The sequence below is a fragment of the Ursus arctos genome, chromosome X (genome assembly GCF_023065955.2).
Source record: "Ursus arctos isolate Adak ecotype North America chromosome X, UrsArc2.0, whole genome shotgun sequence".
In the NCBI taxonomy this organism is placed as follows: domain Eukaryota; kingdom Metazoa; phylum Chordata; class Mammalia; order Carnivora; family Ursidae; genus Ursus; species Ursus arctos.
This window is the reverse complement of record NC_079873.1, coordinates 83,051,792-83,076,732: the sequence shown is the minus strand read 5'-3', so window position 1 is coordinate 83,076,732 and position 24,941 is coordinate 83,051,792. Positions and strand designations below refer to the sequence as shown.

The window sequence follows — 24,941 nt, the reverse complement described above, 5'->3', positions numbered from 1 at the left end:
TCTACATTAATACTCATAAAAACAACCATTATGATCAAAGCAGGATATAAAACCCTATCTATACATGAAAAAGGAGACAAGAAGGATATTAATGGAATCGTGGAATTATGCATAGCTTTTAGTTTTAGTTTTATACTTTTCTGTATTTTCCAAGTTTTCTGCAAGAAGTATGATTAATTTTATCATCAGAAATAACATGGAAAATGTCTTTGATACTCCCCTCTGTTTACTCCATTTAAGCCTGGGAACAGAGATTAAATATGGCATTCGGTAGGAGATAACACATCTTCCAGGGACTGAGGGGGGCGTGGAGTTCTTTATGTGCTTAGAAAAACAATTTGCTGATCGAGCTATGTTTCTTTTTTTCTTTTTAAGGTTTTTATGTAATGGAATTCCACATATCACCAACATGTTTAATGGAAGCATTTTAATTGGAGACATAAATTGAATGCTGGAGTAAACCAAGTTTTTTAAAATGAAACAAAAAAACAGAACAGGGAAAGTTCAATGTAAATACTCATTCTCGCTATCTCTTTGTTACCTAGGTCATTTTGTCATTAAAACCCCATAAACTGGCCTATGATGGCGATCACCATAAAATTAGGGAGCTTGCAACCTGGAAGCATTTGTACACTCTTATTCCTCCTACTTTACCTTAATTATTTCGTATATTCAGGCAAGAAGCACAGTACGCATACAATAGATCCTTCAGAAATGCTCAATGAATTCAACATTTTTTAAAAGATTTTACTTAAGAGAGACAGGGCAAGAGCAAGCGAGCATGAGCAGAGAGAGAGAAACAGACTTCCCACCGAGCAGGGAGCCCTGATCCCAGGACCCTGAGGTCATAAACCTAAGCCGAAGGCAGATGCCTAGCAGACTGAACCACCCAGGCGTCCCTCAGTGAATTGAAGTTTAATCCCCTTCCCCATTCGATACTTTTCTAGTGAATCTTACGATCCTCTGGCATTCTTGGGTATTTTTTTTTTCATTCTTGGGTACTTAGAACAACTCAACAAGCATTTTCAGAGCACTTACAGTACAAAGGTTCCCATGAGGAATATGAAAATTAATCAACCATTACAAACCAGTGGTAAGGTAAGACATGTAAACATGTTAACTACCAGCAAAATGCAAAAAGTACTGTAAGACATGGAGTGCCATGGGAGAAAAACAGAAGGATTATTTTGGTTTTGTTGTGGGCTATCGTGGGAAGAGGAAAAGAAGGAATTGAGAAAGGCATCAAAGACGAGGAGGCATCTGTGTTGGGTTTTGAAGGATGCGTAAGTTTCTGGCCAGCAAAGCTGGGAAGAAAAGGGTATGCAGGCAAAAGCAGAAGTACAAACCAAGGAATGATAATGGCGAAGGACAAAGGACATTTAGGGGTCAACATGAGAGAAGAGGTATACAAAGCTTTGAAAGTGTGTTGGGATCAGATTAAGAGTCTTGTGTGCCATGCTGGGAAATACAGTCTAAAATTTGTAAGTAATGGCCTTTGGAGCAATGACACAGATGTGATCAGAGCTGTGTTCCAGCGGCAATGTGGAAGAACAATAGGAAGAAACCAGTGGAGGTGGAGACCAATTAGAAGCCCAAGCATTTGTTCCTATGAGAAGACACAGGAACTAAAAGCAGGGTAGTAAGGGTTCAAAGGGAGAAGGGGACATTATGTGAGAAGATTTAAAGTGATAGAATCATCTGGATGTGGCAGTTATTTATCGGAGACGGGGCTGCTGGTGGCCTGGGTGTGAATGCAAGGAAGAAAAGGTGTTAAATGAATAAATTAATAAAATAACAGAAATGAAACAAAAGAGAAGAGAAGCAAAAGACTGGGAGAATTTCAAAGGAGTGGTCAATAGTGTGAAATATGGTACTGCAGAGATATCAAAAAGGATGTGTCTAGAAGTTGATTTTGAGACAGTACTTTACATTGGCAAATCATCACCATCCAGTCTCTTCTCATCCTCTTTTGAACCTCTCTATTAAAAAAGGTTCTTTTCAAAGTCAACATCCTAGGAAAAAAGAAGAATAAAAATTAAATGTCATGTGGCTGACAAGGGACTGGGTGGTGATAAATCAGTGTAAAATATTGTCTCCAAGTCCTTTGTGAAGGAGAAGACTGGTAGCTTGAGGGAGAAGTAGCTATATGAAAAAAGAATGACAAACACAGGCGGGCCCGAAGATCATTTTCTTGTAAAGAATTCAGCCGACTCACCCTATTCCTAAAGTGTTAGAGTTAAGATTTTAGGTAATGTGGACTTTGAAGTGCTCTAGGCTATTCATCTTCAAATTATGTACTACCAACATCAGATTCCATTTTTGTTTTCTAAAATACATTTATTTAACTATCTTAATTGTGATAAAAAACACTTTCTTAGTAGCTTCCTATATGCCAGGCACTATGTTAAACACTGTATTTCCATTATCTCATTTAATCCCAGTGATCTTTTTTTTAGAAAAAGAATTTATTTATTTATTTGTCAGAGACAGGGAGAGAGAGAGAACACAAGCAGGGGGTGCAGCAGGCAGAAGGAGAGGGAGAAGCAGATTCCCCGCTGAGCAGGGAGCCAGTCCTGAGGCTCGACTCCAGACTCTGGGATCATGACCTGAGCCGAAGGCAGACGCTTAACTGACTGAGCCACCCAGGCGCCCCTCCCAGCGATCTCATGAGGCAAGGTTATCATCATGCCCATCCTAAATAGGAGAAAACAGAGACATAAAGAAGTAAAATGACTGGCCTAAGATTTTAAAAATACAGAAAGTCCCTGACTTCCGACGATTCAACTTAATGACTGTATCAAAGCAAAATGCATTCAGTAGAAACTGTACGTCACGTTTGGAACGTTGATCTTTTCGGGAGCTAGCAATATGCAGGAGATATGCTCTCGTGATGGTGGGCAGCGGCAGCCACCTGGGACTCCCAGTCAGACATGCGGTCACGGTGGTAAACAATCTGTACATTTATATCCCTTCTGTACCATACAACCATTCTGTTTTTCACTTTCAGTACAGTATTCAACAGATTACATGAGATAGCCAACATTTTATTATAAAATTGGCTTTGTGTTAGATGATTTTGCCCAACTGTAGGCTAATGTAGGTGTTCTGAGCACGTTTAAGGTAAGTTAGGCTAAACTATATTTGGTAGGTTAAGGTGTATTAAACACATTTTCGACTTAATGATATTTTCAACTTACGATGGGTTTATCAGGGATGTAACCCCATCCTAAGTCGAGGAAGTTCTGTAGTAAGTGGCAGAGCTCAACCTCTTAATATGTTCGACCTGTCTTTCAACAACGTATACAAGCAACTGTTTAATACATCCCATCGGAGACCACCAAATCACTGACTTAAACTGCTTGGTTTATTCACTTTTTTTTTAAACAGCCCTCAGGAATAATGCTTCTCCTGTCATGCCTTTGAATATGTTTCAAGTTCCTGTAAATGTGTCATGGATTTAAAAGGTTGTGGCTCTGCTCAGGTCTTTCAATTAATTCATGTCTGCGCATGTTGACTCAAGGAAAATTGTACAAGCAAGTACCTACACCACTTCAACCCGTGGGCTGTGCTCAATTAGACAGCATGCAAGGCTCAGGCCCATCTGCCCATCTGCCAAGGCAGAACAGTCAGTTGCACAAGAGCATGTGCAATGTGTCTCACCGTGACAATCCTACGTTTTACATGGCTTTCGTGCTTACTCTGAGTTCTGCTGGTTTATCTCAGTCTCAAACTTAAGATATATGAATAGTGATTAACCTTGGAAACCAAAATTTTCTCCTAATTTTCTTCCAGGATTCTGGATCAATTTGACTGAAAAGTACCCAGAGACTGCAAGACAAACTGTTAATAAACATCTATTATTTGCAATTATTTATCTGTGTGAATCAGGGTTTTCTGGACACTTTGCAACCAAGATGAGGTACGGGAATAAACCGCATGGGTTGATACAAGGCTACAACCAACTTCTGCGACATTTTGGTAGATATAAAAAGAGCCTCGAGGTGCCTGGGTGGCTCAGTGGGTGAAGCAGTCTGCCTTTGGCTCAGGTTGTGATGCCAGGGTCCTAGGATTCAGCCCCACATCTGGCTCTCTGCTCAGCATGGGAGCCTGCTTCTCCCTCTGCCCCTGCCTTCCCCCCACAACCCAGCTCGAGCTCCCTCTCTCTCAAATAAATAAATCTTTAAAAACAGTCTCATTTTCCTAATTGATTGCTCTTTAAAGTGGAGCTTCTCTCCAATAAACAAAAGTTTTAAAGCAATTGCTCTAAACCAGTTAGTTCTGTTACTTGAAAGAAATGGGTCTTCATGTCCCCAGGCCTGTGATAGGTGAGAGTATGGATGGATGTTCAGCATAAACTCAAAGGACAAACAATTCAAGCACAGGCTCTGGGAAGAGTGGGTCAAGAGAGGTTTCATAAACAACGACGACGACAGCAATGGCTTTTCGACACCTGGTGGCCCTTGTATAATTCAAGCCAATACACAGTGAGTTAATCAACACTGAAACCTCAATCCCACCTCTTTGCCACGAAGATCTCGGATAAGTTGTTTCTGACCAGAGATTACAATGAACCCTAGGCTTACTCTCAGGAACGAGCAAAGCAAAACACACAGAACTTTGGGAACGAATGTTCAACAACACACGTGCATGAAATGCAAAGTGATTTTCCCCCCTGTGTTGAAAAGCAGTCTCCCAGTTTCTCTAGGAGTTTAGGGAAGAAATGTGATTCTATACTTCAAGTAATTAGTTCGTTTTTTGATGGCTAGTTACCCTTATGGTAAAGTTTACTATAGTTACGTCGGGAAGAAATTTTTAAAGTCCCAAAATACCTTTCTGAGTGTATTTTAATTAGGTGGTCAATACGTAGGGCTTTATTTCTATATAGTATCCTGAAACAAAACAGCCATGATTATTCAAACTAACAGCTGCATGAATATTTATTTGTATGTTTTTTGCACCCTGTTAGCATTAACCTATTGTAATAACTTTAATTGAGTGTATTATTATCTCTTAGGTGGTTTAGATTTATTATTCTTAAGAATCATGGCAATGTAAGTATCTCCATCTTACAGATGCAGAAACGCAGACTCAGTAAAGTTAAAGAACCCGACCAAGGACACAAAGCTATTGTGTAGTAAAACCAGAATTTGATACCCATTCTTGACTACAATGCCTGTGCTTTTCCTAGTGCACCATATGGTCTCTGAATAACACATGAGTAAGATGTATGGAGAGTGCCTGGCACTCAGTGCGAGCTCAACAAAAATTAATTTTATTGTCCCTCAAAAGCTATCGGACAAATATAAGCTTACATTCTTAACAGAATTAGGATGAAAGCACCCTAAATGGGAACTTTAATTAAAGGGTACTCTTCAATTCCCAATCATCCATGCACATGAATCTCATTTGGAGGAGACAAAGTCAAACCTTTGCATTAGGTAGCTAATGGAAATGTAAGGACTTTAAATTATTTTACCAAATCCTTCGTCTTCATTTTTATTAAGCTTTAAAAAGCAATTTCATTCTAACCAATGAATTATCAACCAAGGGAGATACAGCTGCTCCTTTAATCGATATTCAAATCTAAGAATCACAGCAGGTTAGAGCTGAAAGGGATCTTAAGAGTTCATCTAGTTCGCTTTTGCCTCTGCGCACTCTGCCAGTTTGGCCTCCACCTTCTCCCCCTCTACTATCATTTGGCTAGTGAGTAATTTGTACAAGGTCACAAAGCTGCTAGAGGCAAAGAAGAGACTAAAAGAACTTAGATCTCCTGAGTTCCAGTTCAGTCCTCTTCCCATTATGCCACCCAGCCACTCAATGCCAATGCTCTCTCTAGGCAGGGCCAAACCCACTGCTTTTAAGAAAAACACAAAACCTCTAGCACTTAAATAAGCAGATTCATCTCCCCAGTGATTCCCTAAAAGGCTAATCCTATCAGCTAGCCTTTACTGAGAAGGATGATGTGTTAAACTCTTTACAGGCGTTATTTCATTTCATCCTCAAGGCAAACCTGTGGGAGTAGTTCTTTCTTAGTTATTTCCCTTTTGATTGATGAGGGAACACAGACTCAAAGACTTCAAATAAGTTGCCCAAGGTCACAGGACTAGTTAGCAATGGAGCCGGAATTTAACCAAGGTCTGACTTGGGCCCCAGCTCTCAACAACTATGATATATTGCTATTATGTGTCCCTTCCCTTCTATCCAATTTTTTTCTTTGTCCTTTGGGACTTAGGATCGTACATATGCTAAGACTACCTAATCACAAATAAGGTTTCTGGAAGAATCACCGAACAGGGAAAAAGAGTAACCCACAACATCTCCGCAAATTGAAGACCTACCTGGACTACTTTTTCTCCCAAAGTCTAGGCCTTTGCTACCCTCATGCACAAAGCTCTTCTTTCTTCAGTAACATTAATCACCTGTTTCGCCACTCAATAACCTAAATCGGATCTTTCAAAAGCCAACGAAAGCACTGATACCGACAATCACCTGGGACCCAAGACCCCCGGGGTTAGAGAAGAGCCCAAGAACTAGGCAAAGTTTCCGCCCAAACTGCAATGAGGTTAACAGGGCACAGTAACACAAGCTCGTACCTGAAACTAGGAAACATGGAGAGAAAAACCGGGAGAGTGGAGGGAAAACCTTGCTTTGGGCCTGAGGCCCTTAAACAGGAAAAGAGTGAGGAAGGGATTTCCAGGCCGCCTTCTCTCCAGTCATTATTTCAAAGCCAGTGCCCACCACCAAAGCAGCCCGTGCAAGGCACTCTTGGTGGAACACCAGGAAAAGGCGACGCGAAGAGCCCAAACAGTCCTTGAGTTGCCAGCCTCCGCACTCCGTTTGTCTTACCCTTTTCCACCAGACAGGCAAATTCTGGAGGATTTTGTCGCCCAGCCCCCCGCGCAGGGTGAAATCTCGGGAAGGAGAGGACCCTGCCTCACTCGGTGGGGACAGAAAGGGCACTCGCTTTCCTTTGGAGCAAGGGGACAGGAGGAAGACAGCATGGAGGAAAATAAGAAAGAAAAGAAAAAGGACAAAAACTGGCCCCGGCAAGGGGGTTGATGGGGCACAATGTAGTAGCTGCACTCACCCGGGTGAGACATGGGGATGACCTCATTGCGCGTCCCTGGGAAGTTAAAGATGACGGCTCCAGACGCCCCTCTCTCGTAAGCCAGATGGATCTTGTCGGCGAAGGTGCAGCCCCCGCCGCGCTGGATGAGGGCCAACCAAGAGACCTGCACGGTGCTTCCCCAGTCCCCTGGGACCGTGGGCACCGTGAAATTCGTGTGCGGGTTACAGGCGTTGAGCGCCCCCGGCCCGTCGGGCGGCACCAGGACCCCAGCCACAGGCTCGAGCGGCGAATCCTGGCCGTACACGCCCTCCTCGCTCAGCTCCCACACTGTGCGGTTCACTCCGGTGTGCGGAACCCGCCAGGACACGTTGAGGTACGCGGTCCACACCGCCTCGGCTCCCCGGGAGCCGGGGGCATGGGGGCTCAGAGCCAGCAGGAAGCACCACGCCAGGAATCGGGAAAAGCCGCAGCCGCCGCGGCACAAGACCCCGGCCCCGGGCGGCGGCCCCATGGCGCGCGCGCTCTGCTGTTCCCGAGGGCCCCTGGCACGCGCCCTCCCGGCTCTCGGCAGGACCCCGGCCTGGCCCAGGTGCGCGCCAGGTGGGGAGGGGGCGGGGAGGGGCCGGCGCGCGGGGGAGCAAGGTGGGAGCCGCGGGGCACGTAGCGTCGGGCCGAGCGGTTGCGGCAGATGCAGCTCTTCGCAGCAGCTGTCCTCTCCGCTACTGCTGCGGCCGCGTCGGGCTCTGGGGCTTTAGCAAGAAGCTCCGCCCAGACGACTGGGGGTAGAGGTGGCTGGGAGGGAGGAAAGGACACTGCGGGATCCGCCTCTTAAAAGGGTAACGGGATGGGCAGGCGTTAGAGTAGGCTCTCAGGCTGTGTGGCCAGGTGTGTGGCGGCGTGTTTAAAAAAAAAAAAAAAGAAGAAGGACAGGCCAGGAACTAGAGAATCTGCGACCAGAAAAGCTCTCCGGTAGGATCCGGGTCCGTTTTGGATTGCGAGAATGGGTTTTTCGCTCCGAACATTTGCCTAAAGGCCGTTTCAGGTTTAAGGTGCCAGAATGTCCAAGGACTTCTAAAAACCACAGATCCGAAGGGTCTGAGCTGGAGTTATGGGATTTTTGGGTAGGTGGGTGGTGCTGGGGGCAGGCTGTTTATTGATTCTCTAGAGGGGGGAGAGTCAGGAAAAGCGCGTTGTTACTTTGGGGGGGGGGACGGAGGAGGAACCTTTCTCCTTTCCTGCTCCAGACAGGCGTCATACCTGGGTATTTTCTTACGCTTACCTCATGCTAAATAGACTGACTGCATCAGAAGTCCCTTCTGAAAGTAATCTTAGTCCTCAGAAAAGAGTTACCCTTTCCATACACCTCAAAACCAAGCCTCTTTTCTTCATCTTCCAGAAACCAGGTTTACCCAAATCTATGCATCTGTACCATTCCTAACCTTAACTACACAATCCTTCCCCATTTCCCACCAACTGAAAGGAGCCTGACTCACCTTGGGGATTCACTCATGGCACTATTACATTATGATTCCTCCTTCCTTTAACTGTATAAGTTTTATCTACCCTGTCAATTATTGCATTTAATAGGTGCTCCAGAAAAATGCATTGGTTTAAACTGAATTAATACACCTGTTGTATGACAGCGATGGATAACTTTGGACCCTGGGTAAATTACTTCTCTGTGCCTCAGTTTCCTCATCATCTGTAAAATGGGGATAATAATATTACCTACCTCATAAAGTTATTCAGACGATTAAATGAGTTCATACATGTAAAGTACTCAGAACAGTGCTTAACAGAGTGTAAAAAATACATCTGTTCAATACTATTATTACTAAACAGAGTCAGGGACCCCACCATACCTTTTAAATAATCTTAAAGTTGTCACTTTGAGATAAAAATCAGAGAAAATGATGTTCAGGATGTTTTAGCCACTTTTTCACTTCGAAGGGATATAATTCACTTTATCCAGCCCAGCGCTTGTTAAATTCCTGATCAATCACTCCCCTCAGTCCCTGGCCCAACATTTACTTAATCAATATTATTCCCAAAGATTAAGCATGGGACAGTTCTTCACTTGATACTCTTATGTCTTGAGAGAAACCTAGAGGAAAATCAACACCATAACTAAACAGCCCCCAGAATCCAAATAAATGGGCAGTTCTGTGAAGCATGAGCCCTATATACTGAAAAGGACGTTATGTTAGAGGTCAAGGCTGGTATGGGAGGCCAATAGCATGGCACCCCCAACTACTGATGATGTTAATCTCTGGGATAAAAATTACCTAGGGGGAAAGGAAAGAAAGGGTAGGATGGATCATCTCTAAGAAATGGTACAGTTCTAGAAATTGTCTGAATTTCTTGGTGAAGAACACTCAAAATTCAATAAATATTGCCTGCATGGCAATCAACTATATTGTACTTTAAAGAAACACTGTGTTTAAAATTAAAGAGATCTGTTATAAGGCATCTACAAAAATGAAGTTTGGAGAGATATTTGTTAGTATCTATTCTTAAATATTTACGGCACATCAACTATATGCCAGCCATGGGCTAAGCATTGGGGTAAAAAAAAATCCAATAAGACATTAACTCTGCTGTCAAAAAATTCATAAATTAGCTTTGATGAGACAAACAAGCAAACTGATAGTTGCAATATAGAGTGCTATATGTATATAGTGTAAATGCTATGACAGAGGTGTGCACAGGGCAGTAATGAGTAACAGAAAAGAGGAACCTCACCCAGACTGGGAAGTAAGGAAAAACTGCCCAGAGGAGGTTGCACTTGTGCTGAGCTTGAGAGGGTTAGCCTTCCTAGGCTGAGAATAATACAAGGGAATGAATGCACTGGGGCATGAAACTGACAATGTTGGGAGACAGCAAGAACAACAGGCTCTATAAACACAAAATGGTTGGAACCCAGAGTACAAGACATAAAGTTCTACAGGTACACAGAAGTCAGTTCTTGAGAGTCCTTTCATTTAAGCTAGGGAGTTTGGACTTTATCCAAAAGCAAGGAGTAATACAATCAGGGTTTACGCATGGAGTAATATAATCGGATCTGAATTGGAGAGATCATTATGGCTTCTCTGTGGATAATAGATTGGAAGGGACAAGACTAGCAGCAGGGAGCCCAGAGAGATTTTTGGTAATGGTCCAGATGAGAGATGAAGGTGGCCCAGCCGAGACCCAGGAGATGAAGAGAAGTGGAGAGATTGGAAATGTATTTTAGAGGACAAAAGAGAGGAATGAGTTAGGGATTGCTCTGAGGTTTTTGGCTTGGAAGACTGGAAGGCATTCAATAGGGAGGAGAGTTTTAAATGTGTAGAAAGGTTAGGAGGAGAGGTGAGCTCAGTGTAGACCTGTTGATCTTGCGGTGCCTATGATGTAACTAAGTAACACCGTCTGTTGGGCCGTTGGATTTTCTGATTACTGAACACCTACCAAGTGCAAGCTATTGGAGAGATGTAGGTATAGAGAGACAAAAAAAAAAAAAAAAGAAAGAAAGAAAAAAGAAAAGAAAAAGAAAAAAAAAAGTTCCCTGCCCTCAATGAGTTCGCAGTTTAGTAGGAAAGTCAGAGGTAAACAGGTAAATAACAGTACAGTTTAATAAATGTTATGACTGAGAAAAACATGGGGTGCTACGGCAACATGGGTGTGGCTGAGTCTTTAAGAACAAATGGAGTTAATCAAGCAAAGAAAGTAAGGATATTCAGGCAGAGGCAATAGTCTGTTCCTTGAAAACACCAGGAGCATTCCGGGAACTAACGTTAATTAGTCATGTGTGGCTGGGATGCAAGCGGCAAAGGGAGAGCCAGGGTAAGTGAAACTGGTCAAGTAGGTTGTGCCAGAACATGAAGAGTTTAGAAAATTGTGCTAAAGAGTGTGGACTCAGTGCGTATGTGCATACCTGCGTGCGCACACACGCACACACACATAAAGTGAATATGGCAAAATGATAACAACTGTTGAGTCTAGATGGTGGGTCTGTAGGTACTCACTGTACTATTTTTTCAACTCGTCTCTGTATTTTAAGCATTTTGCAATGATGAGTTTTAAATTGTGAATTTATGTGGAAGTCAGTGGAGCAAATAGATGATTATTGTCAGACCTAGGCTTAAATGGAGCATCTGGGTTGTACGAGGACAAGATGGGAGGCAGAGCGACTAGTGAGGAAGCTAACTTCCACAGCACTATTTGGGAGGTCTAGCCCAGTTGTGGAGATGGAGGTGTCGGACAATCATAGCTTCAAGACATGAACCGTTAAAATCATCCTGTGAACTCCCCTTGCTATGAGTCTGTTCTCACCAAGCAACCTTATTATCCCTTTAGTGCCTCATGTAAATATGCCTACAGGGAGATAATGCACTGATCAGCAAACACTAGTATCTGGTCCACTTGGAAGTTATACTTCTCATTATAAATTAATCAGTTGGCATTCTGGCATATATATTGGTCTCTTGGGACTTTGGTGAAGTGTGAGTCAGGCCCCAGGAGCCCGGTCTCTGGTTATACTACCAATCAAATTTCAAAGCCTACAAAGCTAGGAACCAGACTGCGCATCATGACTGCATCAAAGTCCTTCCCCTCTGTGGGGACTTGTCTGGATAACTCCATGGCTTTCTCCAATCCTGTGCCTCTGTCTCGCTGTGATTTCTTTTCAAACTGCAACAGAGCCCTGCTGCTAACAATGCAGTCTGTGGATCAGGGACATCAGCATCAGCAGGGAGCTTGTGAGACATGAAGAACCTCGGGTCCCACCCCAGACCTGCTGAGTCAGAACCCACGTTTTAACAAGATCCCCAGGTGATTTGTACACGTACGTATGTTCGAGAAGCCCTGGGGTAGACCAGAGTATTCCTGATGGGTAGGCAGCACCTAGCCTCTACCTGAACACTCCCAGTGTCAGAGTTTACCACCTGCCAGAGCATTGCATCCTGAGTAGTGCTACACTTTTCTTGCTGGAAAGTTCGTGTAAGTGCAGTTTGATTTTGTTTCAGTCCCAGGACCTCACCTTATTCATATATATACATTTCCTTATGCCCTCAAACCAAATGTCCTAGCCCTAGATGTGTTCCCTCGGGGTCCTACCATCTCCAAGGCTAATTAATAACAGCTACTGTTCATTGAGCGTTTACTATGTACTTTACATGTGTTATCTCATTTAATTCTCACAATCATCCATTATTATCCCCATTTGCAGGAGAGGAAACTGGCTCAGAGAGAACTAGCAACCTGCCTAAGGTCATATAACTAGTCACAGAACCAGGATTCCAGTGCAGTTCTGCATTAACAGCTGATAACAACTCAGTATCTTCCCGCTGGAGGGTGGCATTCACATTCTAACATTGCCTTATACCAAAGGAAGTTCAAGTGAAATGTTTCTTGTACGCATTTCAGGCACTGTAACCGTGAGGGAGACACACTTGGGCCAGGAGCCTTTTTGAATTCCTCAAATCCTACCACAAAGGCTCACCCTGCCAAATATTTGTATCAGCAATACTGGAATGAAAGCTGCCCTGAGCGGTGCACTATCTAATAATGAACTAATAAGCAGAGCAGCATCCTGCAAAAGCAACAGCAGGGCTCCACTGTGGCCGACTAAGTTTCCAGGCACACTGAGTCTGCAGAGGCACAGAGTTGGATGATAGCGTTCAGCCTTTAATATGTCTGCTAGAAATGAGACATCACATCTGGCTTCTTACCATTAGATAAATGGCAAGGCACCATCTGGGACAAATAGTGTCCTGGCATCTAAGCAATGTTGTGGCTAGGCAACTCCACAACATAGGTGTAGAGAATGCACAGAGAAGGGATGGTAACACATTTCTGCTCTAGGCAGCTGTTCTGTGGATAGCAAGAAGAAATTGATGGGGGATGTGGAGAGAGCGAGCAGCTGCACCAAACCAAAAGCCCCAAATGGGATGGTGCAGGATACTTTAAAATGACATCACTTCTGAGTGCAGGTACATCTCAGTCAGCTCAAGTGGGTGTACTGCTATTAGAAAACAGGGGATCTTTTTTAAACCAAGCTTTCATGCACTCAAAGAAAAGACAGAATTTCAGAGAGGGGTTTTACAACAGTGCGGCTGCTATGTCTGAAGTAGTCTTCTCATATCCATAACGTTAATAGCTACCATCGAGAACATACCATAGGCCAGGTACTTTCTACCTGTAAGTATTATATGCTGCCTGTTACAGAAGAAGAAACTGAGGCTCAGGTTAAGTAACTTGCTGAAGTCACCCATGGTAACCAAATGACAGAATTGGAATTTGACCCCATGTCTTAGTACAAAGCTACACTCTTCCCATTACACTCACTTGCCACTCTATCCAACAGCGCCTTCAAAAATAGAGGTAGAAAGGCAATGTATTTATTGAGAACCTACTACGCACCAGACACTTTACGTGCCTTAATTCTATCTGTTGGTTCTTACAACAGGTGATAAAATCCCATTATAATAATTAGAATTTTCATTTTTCTTCAGATGAGGAAGATGAAGCTCAGAAAGGTACAGTATCTTGCCAAAGGTCACACAGCCAGTCTGTGGCAGAGTTGGAACTCACATTGGGAGTATGACTTCAAATTCTATGCCATTTTCGCTCTGCCGTACTACCTCTCCACATACGTGGTAAGGATATCATTAGAGGGTGGAAGGAATGGGTATTTTTTTCCTTTTTTTAAATTATGTTCAGTTAGCCACTGTGTAGTACATCATTAGTTTTTGATGTAGTGTTCAATGATTCTTTAGTTGCATATTACACCCAGTGCTCATCATAACACAATAAGGAACGGGCATTTTTACAGCCACATCCAGTGACATACTTTAGTATTCTAAGAATCCCCTCACCAGAGTGCCCTGATTTCCTGCTGTGCAGCCCCCAAATTCCTAAACCGAGATTATGAAAGTACGTTTAGTCAAGTGCTTCATTGTCATTTATAAATGCCTGCATCTTCCGTTGAGCACACTCACACTCATGAGTGTGTGGAGAGGAGTGCCTGAAAATGTGTCACATGCAGAAAGGGCATTTCGTGTCCACTGATGAAAACTGGTACAGAAAGGAATTGTACCGATGGAGGACAGTGCAGAAAATTTGTGCTTAAACTGGGTCGACTTGGTTGCTACTGGGGGATCAGACTAGCTATCTTGAGTTTGGAGAGATGATTGAGGGGATCCCGGATTGCTAAAGAGGAACAAGGGTGGGGAAGAGCCCAAGGTATGGGGAGAAGGAAGGGCTTCAAGGGAACATTGGGCAGGGCCGGTGTTGGTGGGGGGGGGGGGCGGGAAATGACAGGGGAATGGTTTTTACCCTCCACTGCCAGTATCAGGACAGCCTAGTTGGGAAACTCATCTGGTCTCAGGCAGTCTCCTCTCTTTCCTTTTCAGGTTTGTTAAGACAAAGATTTCAAAAGCATTAAATCTGTGACCATAAGAGATTTACATATATGCTATTGGAAGACAGGAAAATAATTACTTGGGAGAAAATGGGAGAGAAAAATGTGGTTTTTTAAAAAGATTTTATTTACTTATTTGTCAGGGAGAGAGAGAGAGCGCGCACAAGAAGGGGTAGCGGCAGGCTCCCCGCTGAGCAAGGAGCCCGATGTGGACTTTATCCCAGGACCCCGAGATCATGACCTGAGCAGAAAGCAGATGGTTAACCAACTGAACTACCCAGGCGTCCTGAGAAAAATGTTTTTAATGATATGAAGTCTACAGATATGAACACATATCTGAACTTTACTTCCAACCCATTCCTGCTACTTAGTAGACTAGATTCACAGAACTCGCCCATTCCAGCCTTTGTTGTTATTTTTAACTTTGCTGTTGACTGGTTATGTGACACTGAGGAAGTTTCTCTTTCTTCTTGCTCAACTACAAAACAGGGATAATAATAATGCAAAATTACATAGCTATACTTTGAACCACGTAATGTTCCCTCAGATTAAAGCCTAACAAATCAGATCGTATATCTGAAGAAGTATTTCTGATCTTGCCACTGCCTAGGACAAATGACAGAAGGGAGTGGGCCTGGCAGGTGAGGATAGGATCCGTTTGCTAAGTTAGGAAGGAGGGGAGTTCTTAAAAATGTACACGGGCTGTGAGGCTTTTGTTTAACCTACAGACAGAATGGGATTCATTTTTTTTAAATAGGAACATAATTTGCTAATTCCCAGTAGACCTGGGATTTCTGAAAAGCAATTTAAGAATAGGGGCGCCTGGGTGGCACAGCGGTTAAGCGTCTGCCTTCGGCTCAGGGTGTGATCCCGGCGTTACGGAATCGAGCCCCACATCAGGCTCCTCCGCTATGAGCCTGCTTCTTCCTCTCCCACTCCCTCTGCTTGTGTTCCCTCTCTCGCTGGCTGTCTCTATCTCTGTCAAATAAATAAATAAAATCTTAAAAAAAAAAGAATAAACATACTGATATTGTATCACAATCACCTACTGAGGCCAAGGCTTGCTTTTTTAGAAGCTCAAGTCTGCCTGAGTGTGGGCAAAGGCAGCCTTTGTATTCCAAGGGGCAAAGTCACAAATTCACAGCTGCCAACTATATGCATTAGGATTAGCCACAGCTGGCCAGGGCTCAAAACTGATCAATAACATGTAGTCAACAAGTAGTCGGCAATAAATGACCGGGCGCTATCACACAGTTGAGACAACTGAAATCGGCTGGCTTACCACTCATAACTCACGCAGTAATTAAGTTCTGTCACACCAGAATTAGGTAAGTGCTATGGTTATATTGGTTGCAGCAACTAGACAAGGGACAAGCAGGCCTTCAACAAAAGGGTATTTTGTGGCTACAAAACTTACTTTGGTTTGACTTCATCACAAATCAGTGTAAAGCCTAGAAACTTTAATGAGGAAAAATGCTACTGGGAACATCCGAAGGAAAAAAAAAATGTCCAGATCCACTGGAATCTACAAAATCACTTCTCCCTTAGCTGACAATCTTCCAATTAGCAGGGGGCAGGTTCACTTTTTTTCTAAGTTGTCTCTGCGTAACTTTGGGGGCAGACAGCATCAGTATACTTCATGTTCTTCATAGCGAACTAGTTCAGACGCGGAAGTCAGTGACTGCTTAATATTCTGGATGTTGTCAACTCTGGAGCCACAGAAAGCCTTTCACCAGAGGCAATGAAGTGGCTCAGTAATGTTTGCTCTTCGCGAGGGAAAAAAAAAAAAAGAGCAGAAATTGAAAGCCTGAAGCTCTTGTTTGTTTGAAGAAGAGGCTCATCAAGTTTACCTTCAATAATCCCACCAGTTCATTAAATGTCTTCGTTTTTCTGAGGTGGGGATGGCCGAGGTGTTTAGAGACCTGACGGGAGCAGATGTTTGCGCCCTACACCCGGGGTTTACAGCACAGCACCCTGCTGATTTCAGGACCTGCTATTTGGTTGGATTCAAGATGGGATGAAAACTTCACACACATTTCAAGAAGGTGGCTATCTTCAATCAGTGCTTTCAGTTATGCCCCTCATAGGCATTTTCAGCAGAGATTTCTAAGTTCCAAAACAGAGGTAATAGTAAAAAAAAAAAAAGTGTATTTATGCCTGCTTTCTTTTTTTCACAGAATCTTACTCCTGTCACTGCAATTTGTATTAGGTAGCAGTGAACAAGCAAAGAAGAAGCAGACTTTCTTGGGGGGGAAAGTGCCAGATTAATTCCACCCGATCACTGCAGTCAGTATATAAATTTAGGAATGAAACATTTTTACTAACATTGACCCTTTGGGCTGTCTGACATACAAAATTGTAAGCAGTGAGTATCATTGGGCATGCAGGAATTATAATTTTCTCATTTGGAGTTTCAGTAATTAAAAAGAAAATTAATCTGTTCTCTAACTTATTCAGTAGAATAATAAATTTTGGGGGGCACCTGGGTGGTTCAGTCAGTTAAGCATCTGCCTTCAGCTCAGGTCATGATCCCCAGGGTCCTGGGATGGAGCCCCATGCCCGTTAGGCTCCCTGCTCAGCAGGGGAGCCTGCTTCTCACTCTCCCTCTCCCTCTGCCCCTCCCCCTGCTTGTGCTCTCTCCCGTGCTCACTCACCGTCTCAAACAAATAATCTTAAAAAAAAAACAAATAATAAACTTTTTTAGAGCTTTTCATGTCTACAAAGTCTTATGACAGTTGCCGGGGAAGATAAAAAGATCAATGCAACATGGTCCCTCCATTAAGTATCTCAGGCTACTGGGGGTAAATTGTATCAAGAAAAATGTGGGTCCTCTCTTTGTTTTTGCCTGCATGCATCTAGATTATCAGCAATACAAGCTTTAATTGAAAGCTTTGTCCAATCTCAAATGTCTACTAATGGAGAAGTGATATTAATTTTCTCTTAGACTATTGTAAATAGCCTTCTAATTGACCTCCCTGCTTTTTTGTCTCTTGCCCACTCCACATCATCTTTCATCATACTGCCGTATTATGCTTTCTGAAACATAGCTATGATTCTGTCACTTCTCATTGTATATTGAATAAAATATAAATTTTTTTTAAAGATTTTATTTATTTATTTGACAGAGATAGAGACAGCCAGCGAAAGAGGGAACACAAGCAGGGGGAGTGGGAGAGGAAGAAGCAGGCTTATAACGGAGGAGCCTGATGTGGGGCTCGATCCCAAAACGCCGGGATCACGCCCTGAGCCAAAGGCAGACGCTTAACCGCTGTGCCACCCAGGCGCCCCTAAAATATAAATTTCTAAACTTGAAAGGCTAGCCCTTCCACAATCGAGGTCCATCTGACTACTGCTTCCTTTATGACTCCACTGTACCTGACCTGACCTGTATTATATAGATAGCATCTTCCAGAGTCTGCCACATTTATTTTCCTACATATCTATCACTTCCATCAGAGACTGAGTTCCTTGAGAGGAGAGGCCGCAGATTTTTCTTCTTTGTAACCCCAGCTCTTACCCTGACACATTAGAGTAAGTTTGAAGAACAAGTAAATGGCTGGCCAGAACTGAAGGGCAGACTGTCTATCTGGTATGAATTTCTCCCATTGTTTTTCTTAAGGTATAATTTACATACTGTAAAACTCACCCTTTCTAATGTATAGTTCTGCAAGCTCTGACAAACATACGTTGTGTAGCCACGACCACAATCAAGACACAAAACACTCTCATCACTCCCCAACTTCCCTTGTGTTATGCCTTTATAGTCAAAACCCTGCCCCCTACCCTTACCCTGGCAACCCCTAGTCTGTTTTCTGTCCCTATGGTTTCGCTTTTTCCAGAATGTCAGATAAATGGAGTCATTCAGTATGTAGCTTTTTGTGTCTAACTTCTTTCACTTAGCAAAATGCATTTGAGATTCATCCATGTTATTGCGTTGGCATGACATTTAAACAAAAGAGTTGTCAAAGAGATGGGTGCTGTGAGGGGTTACAAAGTCCTGTGTGAGTATAGAGGCAGGAATGTTTGCTTCTGACTCAAGGAATTAGAGGAGATTTCATGAAGAAAGTAACATCTGAGCAGGGCCTTAAGGGACAGGTGGGGTTTTCATAGGTATGAATGGCGAGGGAAGATGTAGCAGTAAAGGATATAGCAGGAACAAAAGCTCGGAGTCCAGAAAGAGCAGAGTGGATTTAGAAAACATTGTTTTACTTTGGTTAGCGCTCAAGAGGAAGAGTAGTGGGAGACAGGCCAGAAAAGGTAGGTTAGGGCTTTTTTGACCTTGAATACATATTTAGGCATTTGGTCTTGATTTTATGAGGCAGTAGTCGGCCATTGCAGGTTTTTGATTCAGACTCTGCTTTGAGGAGGGTGGTACTTCTGCCTGCAGGTGATTACGCCGCCCCGCCAGAGCTGAAGTAGATTGCTGTTCTCTGTCAGGGTGAGAATACATCTGTGACTCTTAAAACGGGGCAACAAATGACATCGAAATATATCAAAAGCACACCAAAGATATAAAATATCTGCACTAATGGTACTTGCTAGAATATGTATTCATGACATGACTGAATCCAACACCTACAAAAAGCTCCCTTATCTCTCCATTCATTTGTATTCTCTCGATTCTCTCTATAGTCGAGGTATCAAAAAGCCAAGTATTGTTCCTGGATCCTCTTTTCCTAATTCTCCACAGAAACATCTTCACAGAGGTAAGAATTTACATTAGGGCTTCTATCTTAGCAGATAGCCAATAAACAAGTCCCAACTTAACAGCATTAGTTTCTTTTGTAAAACCATATTACCCACCAGTATTACCCGAATTTCTGCGTAAAAAGAACCTCTTCCTATTTTGGATGATTTTTCTCTGAGACAAGAACAGACATTTGACCAAAGGGGATATGCAGATGGCAAATAAGCACAGGAGATGTTCAACATCCGTAGCCATTAGGGAAATGCAAATTAAAACCACAATGTGATATCACTGCAAGCGTCCCAGAATGGCTTAAAAAAAATGGTAACACTAAATGATGACGAGGATGTGGAGAAACTGGATCACATATACACATACATTGTTGATGGGAACGTAAAACGGCACAGCCAATCTGGAAAGCAGTCTGGTCGTTTCCTTTTTTTTTTTTTTTTAAGATTTTATTTATTTATTTGAGAGAGCACGAAAGCCAGAGAAAGCATGAGAGGGGGAAAGGGACAGAAGGAGAGGGAGAAGCAGACAGGGAACCTGATGTGTAGCTGGATCCCAGGACTCTGGGATCATGACCTGAGCTGAAGGCAGATGCTTAACTAACTGAGCCACCCAGGCACCCCTCTTGAACAAGTCTGGCAGTTTCTTATAAAACTAAGCATGCAACTACCACATGACTCAGCAATTTCAGTCATGAGCCTTTATCTCAGATAAATGAAAAATTATGGTCACTAAAACCTGAATACGAATGTTCATAGCAGCTTCATTCATAATTGCCCAAACTGGAAACAATCCAGATGTTCTTCAATAGATGAATGATTAAACTGTGGTACAGCCATACCCTGGAATACTACTCAGTAATAAAAAGGAATGAGCTATGAATATATGGAACAATCTGGATGAAGCTCTAGAGAATTATGCTGAGTTAAAAAAAAAAAGTCAATCCCCAAAGGCTACATATAGTATGATTCCGTTTATATAACGTTTTTGAGATGAAAATATTATAGTAATGGAGAACAGATTAGTGGTTTCCCAGAGTTAAAGACAGCGTGTGGGGCGGAGGTGTGGGTGGGTATAAAAGGGCAACACGAAGGAGCCTATAGTGATGCAGTTGCTCCGAATCTTGACTGTGGTGATGGTCACACAAACCTACAGACGTGATAAAATTACATAGCACATGCAAATAAGTGCCTTAAAACTAGTAAAATCCAAAGAAGATGGGTGGATAGTATCAATGTCAATTTCCTGGTTGTGCTCTTGTACTCTAGTTACTTAAGGTAATACCACTGGGGATATCTGGATGAATGGTATAGGATATCTCTCTTTCTTTTTTTTTTTTCCTTTTTTTATTATGTTATCTCTATTTCTTACAACTGCACGTGAATCTACAATTTTCTCAAAATAAAAAGTTTTTTAATGAGAGGAATAGGTGTTTGTTGTAGAAATGTATACCGCATTGCTTGAATTAGCTTCAGGAAATTATTTTTGTTTTTTTGCCAAGGAATTCGAATGTTTTCTTACAGCATTAAAAAAAAACCCAACAGTAAAATTCACCATGTTTCTAGTTTCAGCTATGTTGCCAGGAAACAAGGAGCTCAAAGAGGGCAACTACTTCTGCTTCTGCTAGAGTAGTTCTAAACCTTTTTTAAGAGTCAGAGCTACTTCTGAAAATTTGATGAAACTCATGTACAGAATAAATGAGCACACACAGTTTTGTGCCCAATTTCAAGGGGTTTTATGGGCCTCATGAAGTTTATCCAATGACCCCATGTTAATGTTGGTCTACTGCTCTACTGTTCTATATGGTAGCCAATAGCCCCATGTGACTAAAATGAAATAAAATAAAAAATTCAGTTCTTCAGTCACATTAGCCATATTTCAAGTGCTCAAAGGCCACAGGTAGCTAGTTGTGGCAGAGACAGAACTGAACGTTCTAGTGAACTGAGTTGCTGTAGAACATTTAGAATAAGATTTACTTTATTTTTTTAAAAAGCAATTCCATGTACTTATAACTTCAAGGATACTTCAGCCGCATGAAGACCCTGTGTGATCCACCTGTGCACCTCCAAGGACCCCTCCCCCCAGCCTAAGAACCTCCTCTTTAGACGGATTCTATTTTATCCATAAATGTTTTCTTTTCTTTTGGGTTTAACCAAGGGACTAATTTAAATCCCCTTTGAATTAAGTAGGCTATAGACCAAAATTATTATCATTTCAATTATTATATACAATGGCAGAAGAAGACAGGGTTGGCATTTGCAAGTAGGAAGCATTGTTTCAAGTGCATGAAGTACTTTTGGAGGAGAATATAGGTACAGATGAATAGATATTAGATAGTCAAGAGTCAGATTCATCTACATAATAGCAAAACAATCCATTAAAAGTGGAACATTCAGTTGCTTTGTTCAACTAGGATCTTTTATTTATTTTAGTGTCGTGCACACATATCACACTAACTGTGGCAAAGGTTATTAAAATAGAAAGAGGGGGGAGAACAAGAGTTTAAATCCTGTGATGGGAAAAGAAATAACTGAGTTGAGCAATATTTCATTTTTAAATTTTTTTAGATTTAAATTCAAAGTAGCTAACGTATAGTGTGTTAGTAGTTTCAGGGGTAGAATTTAGCGGTTCATCAGTTGCATAGAACACCTAGGCTCATCACATCACAAGTGCCCTCCATAATGCCCATCACCCACTTATCCCATCCGCCCACCCACCTCCCCTCCAGCAACCCTCAGTTTGTTCCCTAGAGTTTTAAGAGTCTCTTATGGCTTGCCTCCCTCTCTGTTTTTATCTTACTTTATTTTTCCTCCCCTTCCCCTCCTCAAACAAAACACCTGTTTTGTTTCTTTAATTCCACATATGAGTGAAATCACATGGTATTTGTTTTTCTCTGACTGACTTATTTCACTTAGCATAATACCCTCTAGTTCTATCCGTGTCATTTAAAATGGCAAGATTTCATTCTTTTTGATGGCTGAGTAATATTTCATTGTCTATGTACCACATCTTCTTCACCCATTCATCAGTCAATGGGCATCTGGGCCCTTTCCGCATTTTGGCTATTGTGGACATTACTGCTATAAACACTGGGCTGCATGTGCCCCTTCGAATTACTATTTTTGTGTCCTTTGGATGAATACCTACTAGTGTAATTGCTGGATGGTAGGGTAGTTCTATTTTTAACTTTTGGTGGAACCTCCACACTGTTTTCCAGAGTGGCTGCCCCAGTTTGCATTCCCACCGACAGTGCAAGAGGGTTTCCCTTTCTCCACCTCCTCACCAACATCTGTTGTTTCCTGACTTGTTAATTGTAGCCATTCTGACAGGTATGACGTGGTATCTCACTGTGGTTCTGATTTGTATTTCCCTGATGCTGAGTGATGTTGAGCATCTTTTCATGTGTCTATTAGCCATTTGTATGTCTTCTTTGGAGAAATGTCTGTTCATATCTTCTGCCCATTTCTTGACTGGATTATTTGGGTTTTGGGTGTTGAGTTTGATAAGTTCTTTATAGATTTTGGACACTAGCCCTTTATCTGATAGGTGATTTGCAAATATCTTCTCCCATTCCTTAGGTTGCCTTTTAGTTTTGTTGATTGTTTCTGTCCCTGTGCAGAAGGTTTTTATCTTGGTGAAGTCCCAATAGTTCACTTTTGCTTTTGTTTCCTTTGCTTCTGGAGACATATCTAGTAAGAGTTGCTGTGGCCGAGGTCAAAGAGGTTGCTCCCTGTGTTCTCCTCTAGGATTTTGATGGATTCCTGTCTCACATTTTGAGATGTGTAGGCAGAAAAAAGGGTAGAGAAAATGTAATAAGTAGCTTTCTGTCTTGCAATAAGTAGCTTTCTGGTTCATTGTAATTTGTCAAGTGTTTAGGAATAGAAGGCCTTCATGCTTTAAGTGGTAGTCATTTACAAAAGCTCTGATGATCTTTCCCTTATTAGAAGAATTACATTCTTTTTTGCAGGGGAGGGGAGAGGGAGAGAGAGAGCCTCTTAAGCAGGTTCCATGCCTAGCACAGAGCCCAACATGGGGCTCGATCTCACATGATCTGAGCCGAAATCCAGAGTCAGGTGCTTAACCGACTGAGCCACCCAGGTGCCCCTAGAAGAATTATATTCTTTTTTTTTTCTAAAGATTTTATTTATTTATTCGACAGAGATAGAGACAGCCAGCGAGAGAGGGAACACAAGCAGGGGGAGTGGGAGAGGAAGAAGCAGGCTCATAGCAGAGGAGCCTGACGTGGGGCTCGATCCCATAACGCCGGGATCACGCCCTGAGCCGAAGGCAGACGCCTAACCGCTGTGCCACCCAGGTGCCCCAGAAGAATTATATTCTTAAAACGTAAACAATATCCTTACCTTCCTGGTTTTCTCCTTCAAATATTGAAATCATTTTTTTTTCTTTTCTGAATTGAAATTCATTTTCCACCTAAAGCTAGGTACACACCAGAATTATTATTTTGAATGTATAGTTTTCTCAGGGTCATTGTTTCTCAGTCTCCTACAAAAGAATTGAGTTTGATCTCAATTATAGATACTAGTAGATGGGAAGCAGTGATGTAGATAACACAAAACAACAGACGATCAAAAGACACTTGGGGTTGGCTTTGAAATCCTTTCTTCAGCGCGTTTTCATTTTATGTTTTACTCAGGCATTCCCTTCAGACCCATAAGAGGTGACTCTGAAGTAGCATGAGTGATCAAAGACAGTTAGCCTCAGATCTCAACGGTGCCAGCGGACTAGCTGCATCCAGATAATTAAATTAATGGCATAACTTAGCATATTTATATTCTGTGTATCACCTTACCCCCGTGAGCATGTAACCACTAAAGAAAATCAATAGACTCATGGGTCTTATTCATTCCGGGAATTTATTTACATCTTCAAGGTGCTTGGTTTTAAAGTAATCAATTAGATTGATTTTTGTTTTGTTCAAATCTGTTTGGCTGACCTTGCCTAACCGAGTATCTTGGTGTTTTCTTAATTGAAAGAGTTGCCATGTGGTGTCAAAAGACATTGGAAACTTTGATTCAGATGCCAATATAGCATGTTACTATTTAAATATGCTTAAGTACCAAGGTGTTTGGATTAGGCATAAAAATGCTCAACGTGCCCTCTGCTGGGCCTTTCTAATGTTGGAGCAGAAAAATGCTGTGTCATCTGGTTGTACAGTGGGTTGAGGAAAGGAATTCCCCTGTAACTACTACATGCAATGAATAAACCATAAATATCAATTCACAGGTCTTTCTGGAATGGATAAGTGTGGCTCACTTAGTTTCAAAAGGAAGATTTAAAATGCCATCTAGATGCAAAGAAACCAAAACTTTGTTATGTGCTTAGGAAATCCTCTGTGTTTTATGAAATGAAATAATTTTATTGTCAGGTAATCTCTCCATAAATATGCAAACCAACTAAATAATTCTACCATCATTACATTATTGTATAATTATTACATTATTATACAACTATATTAGACAACTCAGTCATTCTGCCACAAGAGGACAGCTGTATAATACAATATATTATACAACTCAGTCATTCTGCCACAAGAGGACAGCTGTGAGGAGGTGAATTTGAATTCAAGATTTTTTGCAGGATTTGCAAAGATGCATTTCCATCTACTACCCTCAGCCCCGTGGTTTTATCTGAGGCCCGATCTTATAAATCAGTAAGTATTCCCATAAATTAAGTGGGTGGTTTGCTTATGAAGAAGACTGGGGAATTAGACTCAGTGTTTTCTTTGGCAGAAGTTATTTATATATTTTTCTTGGATCAAA

The 24,941-nt window shown here is 42.1% G+C and overlaps 1 protein-coding gene across 2 annotated transcripts in view; it reads right to left on the bottom strand.

Annotated features, from left to right (window-relative positions):
* The window catches only part of RNF128 (ring finger protein 128), a 94,555-nt gene that overhangs the window by 49,372 nt on the left and 20,242 nt on the right, over nucleotides 1–24,941 (bottom strand). The window contains exon 1 of one of the 2 annotated variants that reach the window (XM_026478784.4): nucleotides 7,088–7,810. The exons of the other annotated variant lie outside the window; for it this stretch is intronic. Coding sequence (XP_026334569.1) covers nucleotides 7,088–7,580 — 493 coding nt within the window. The 5' untranslated portion in view covers nucleotides 7,581–7,810. Of the gene's footprint in view, nucleotides 1–7,087; nucleotides 7,811–24,941 lie in introns of those variants that run through there. 2 annotated transcript variants of the gene reach the window in all.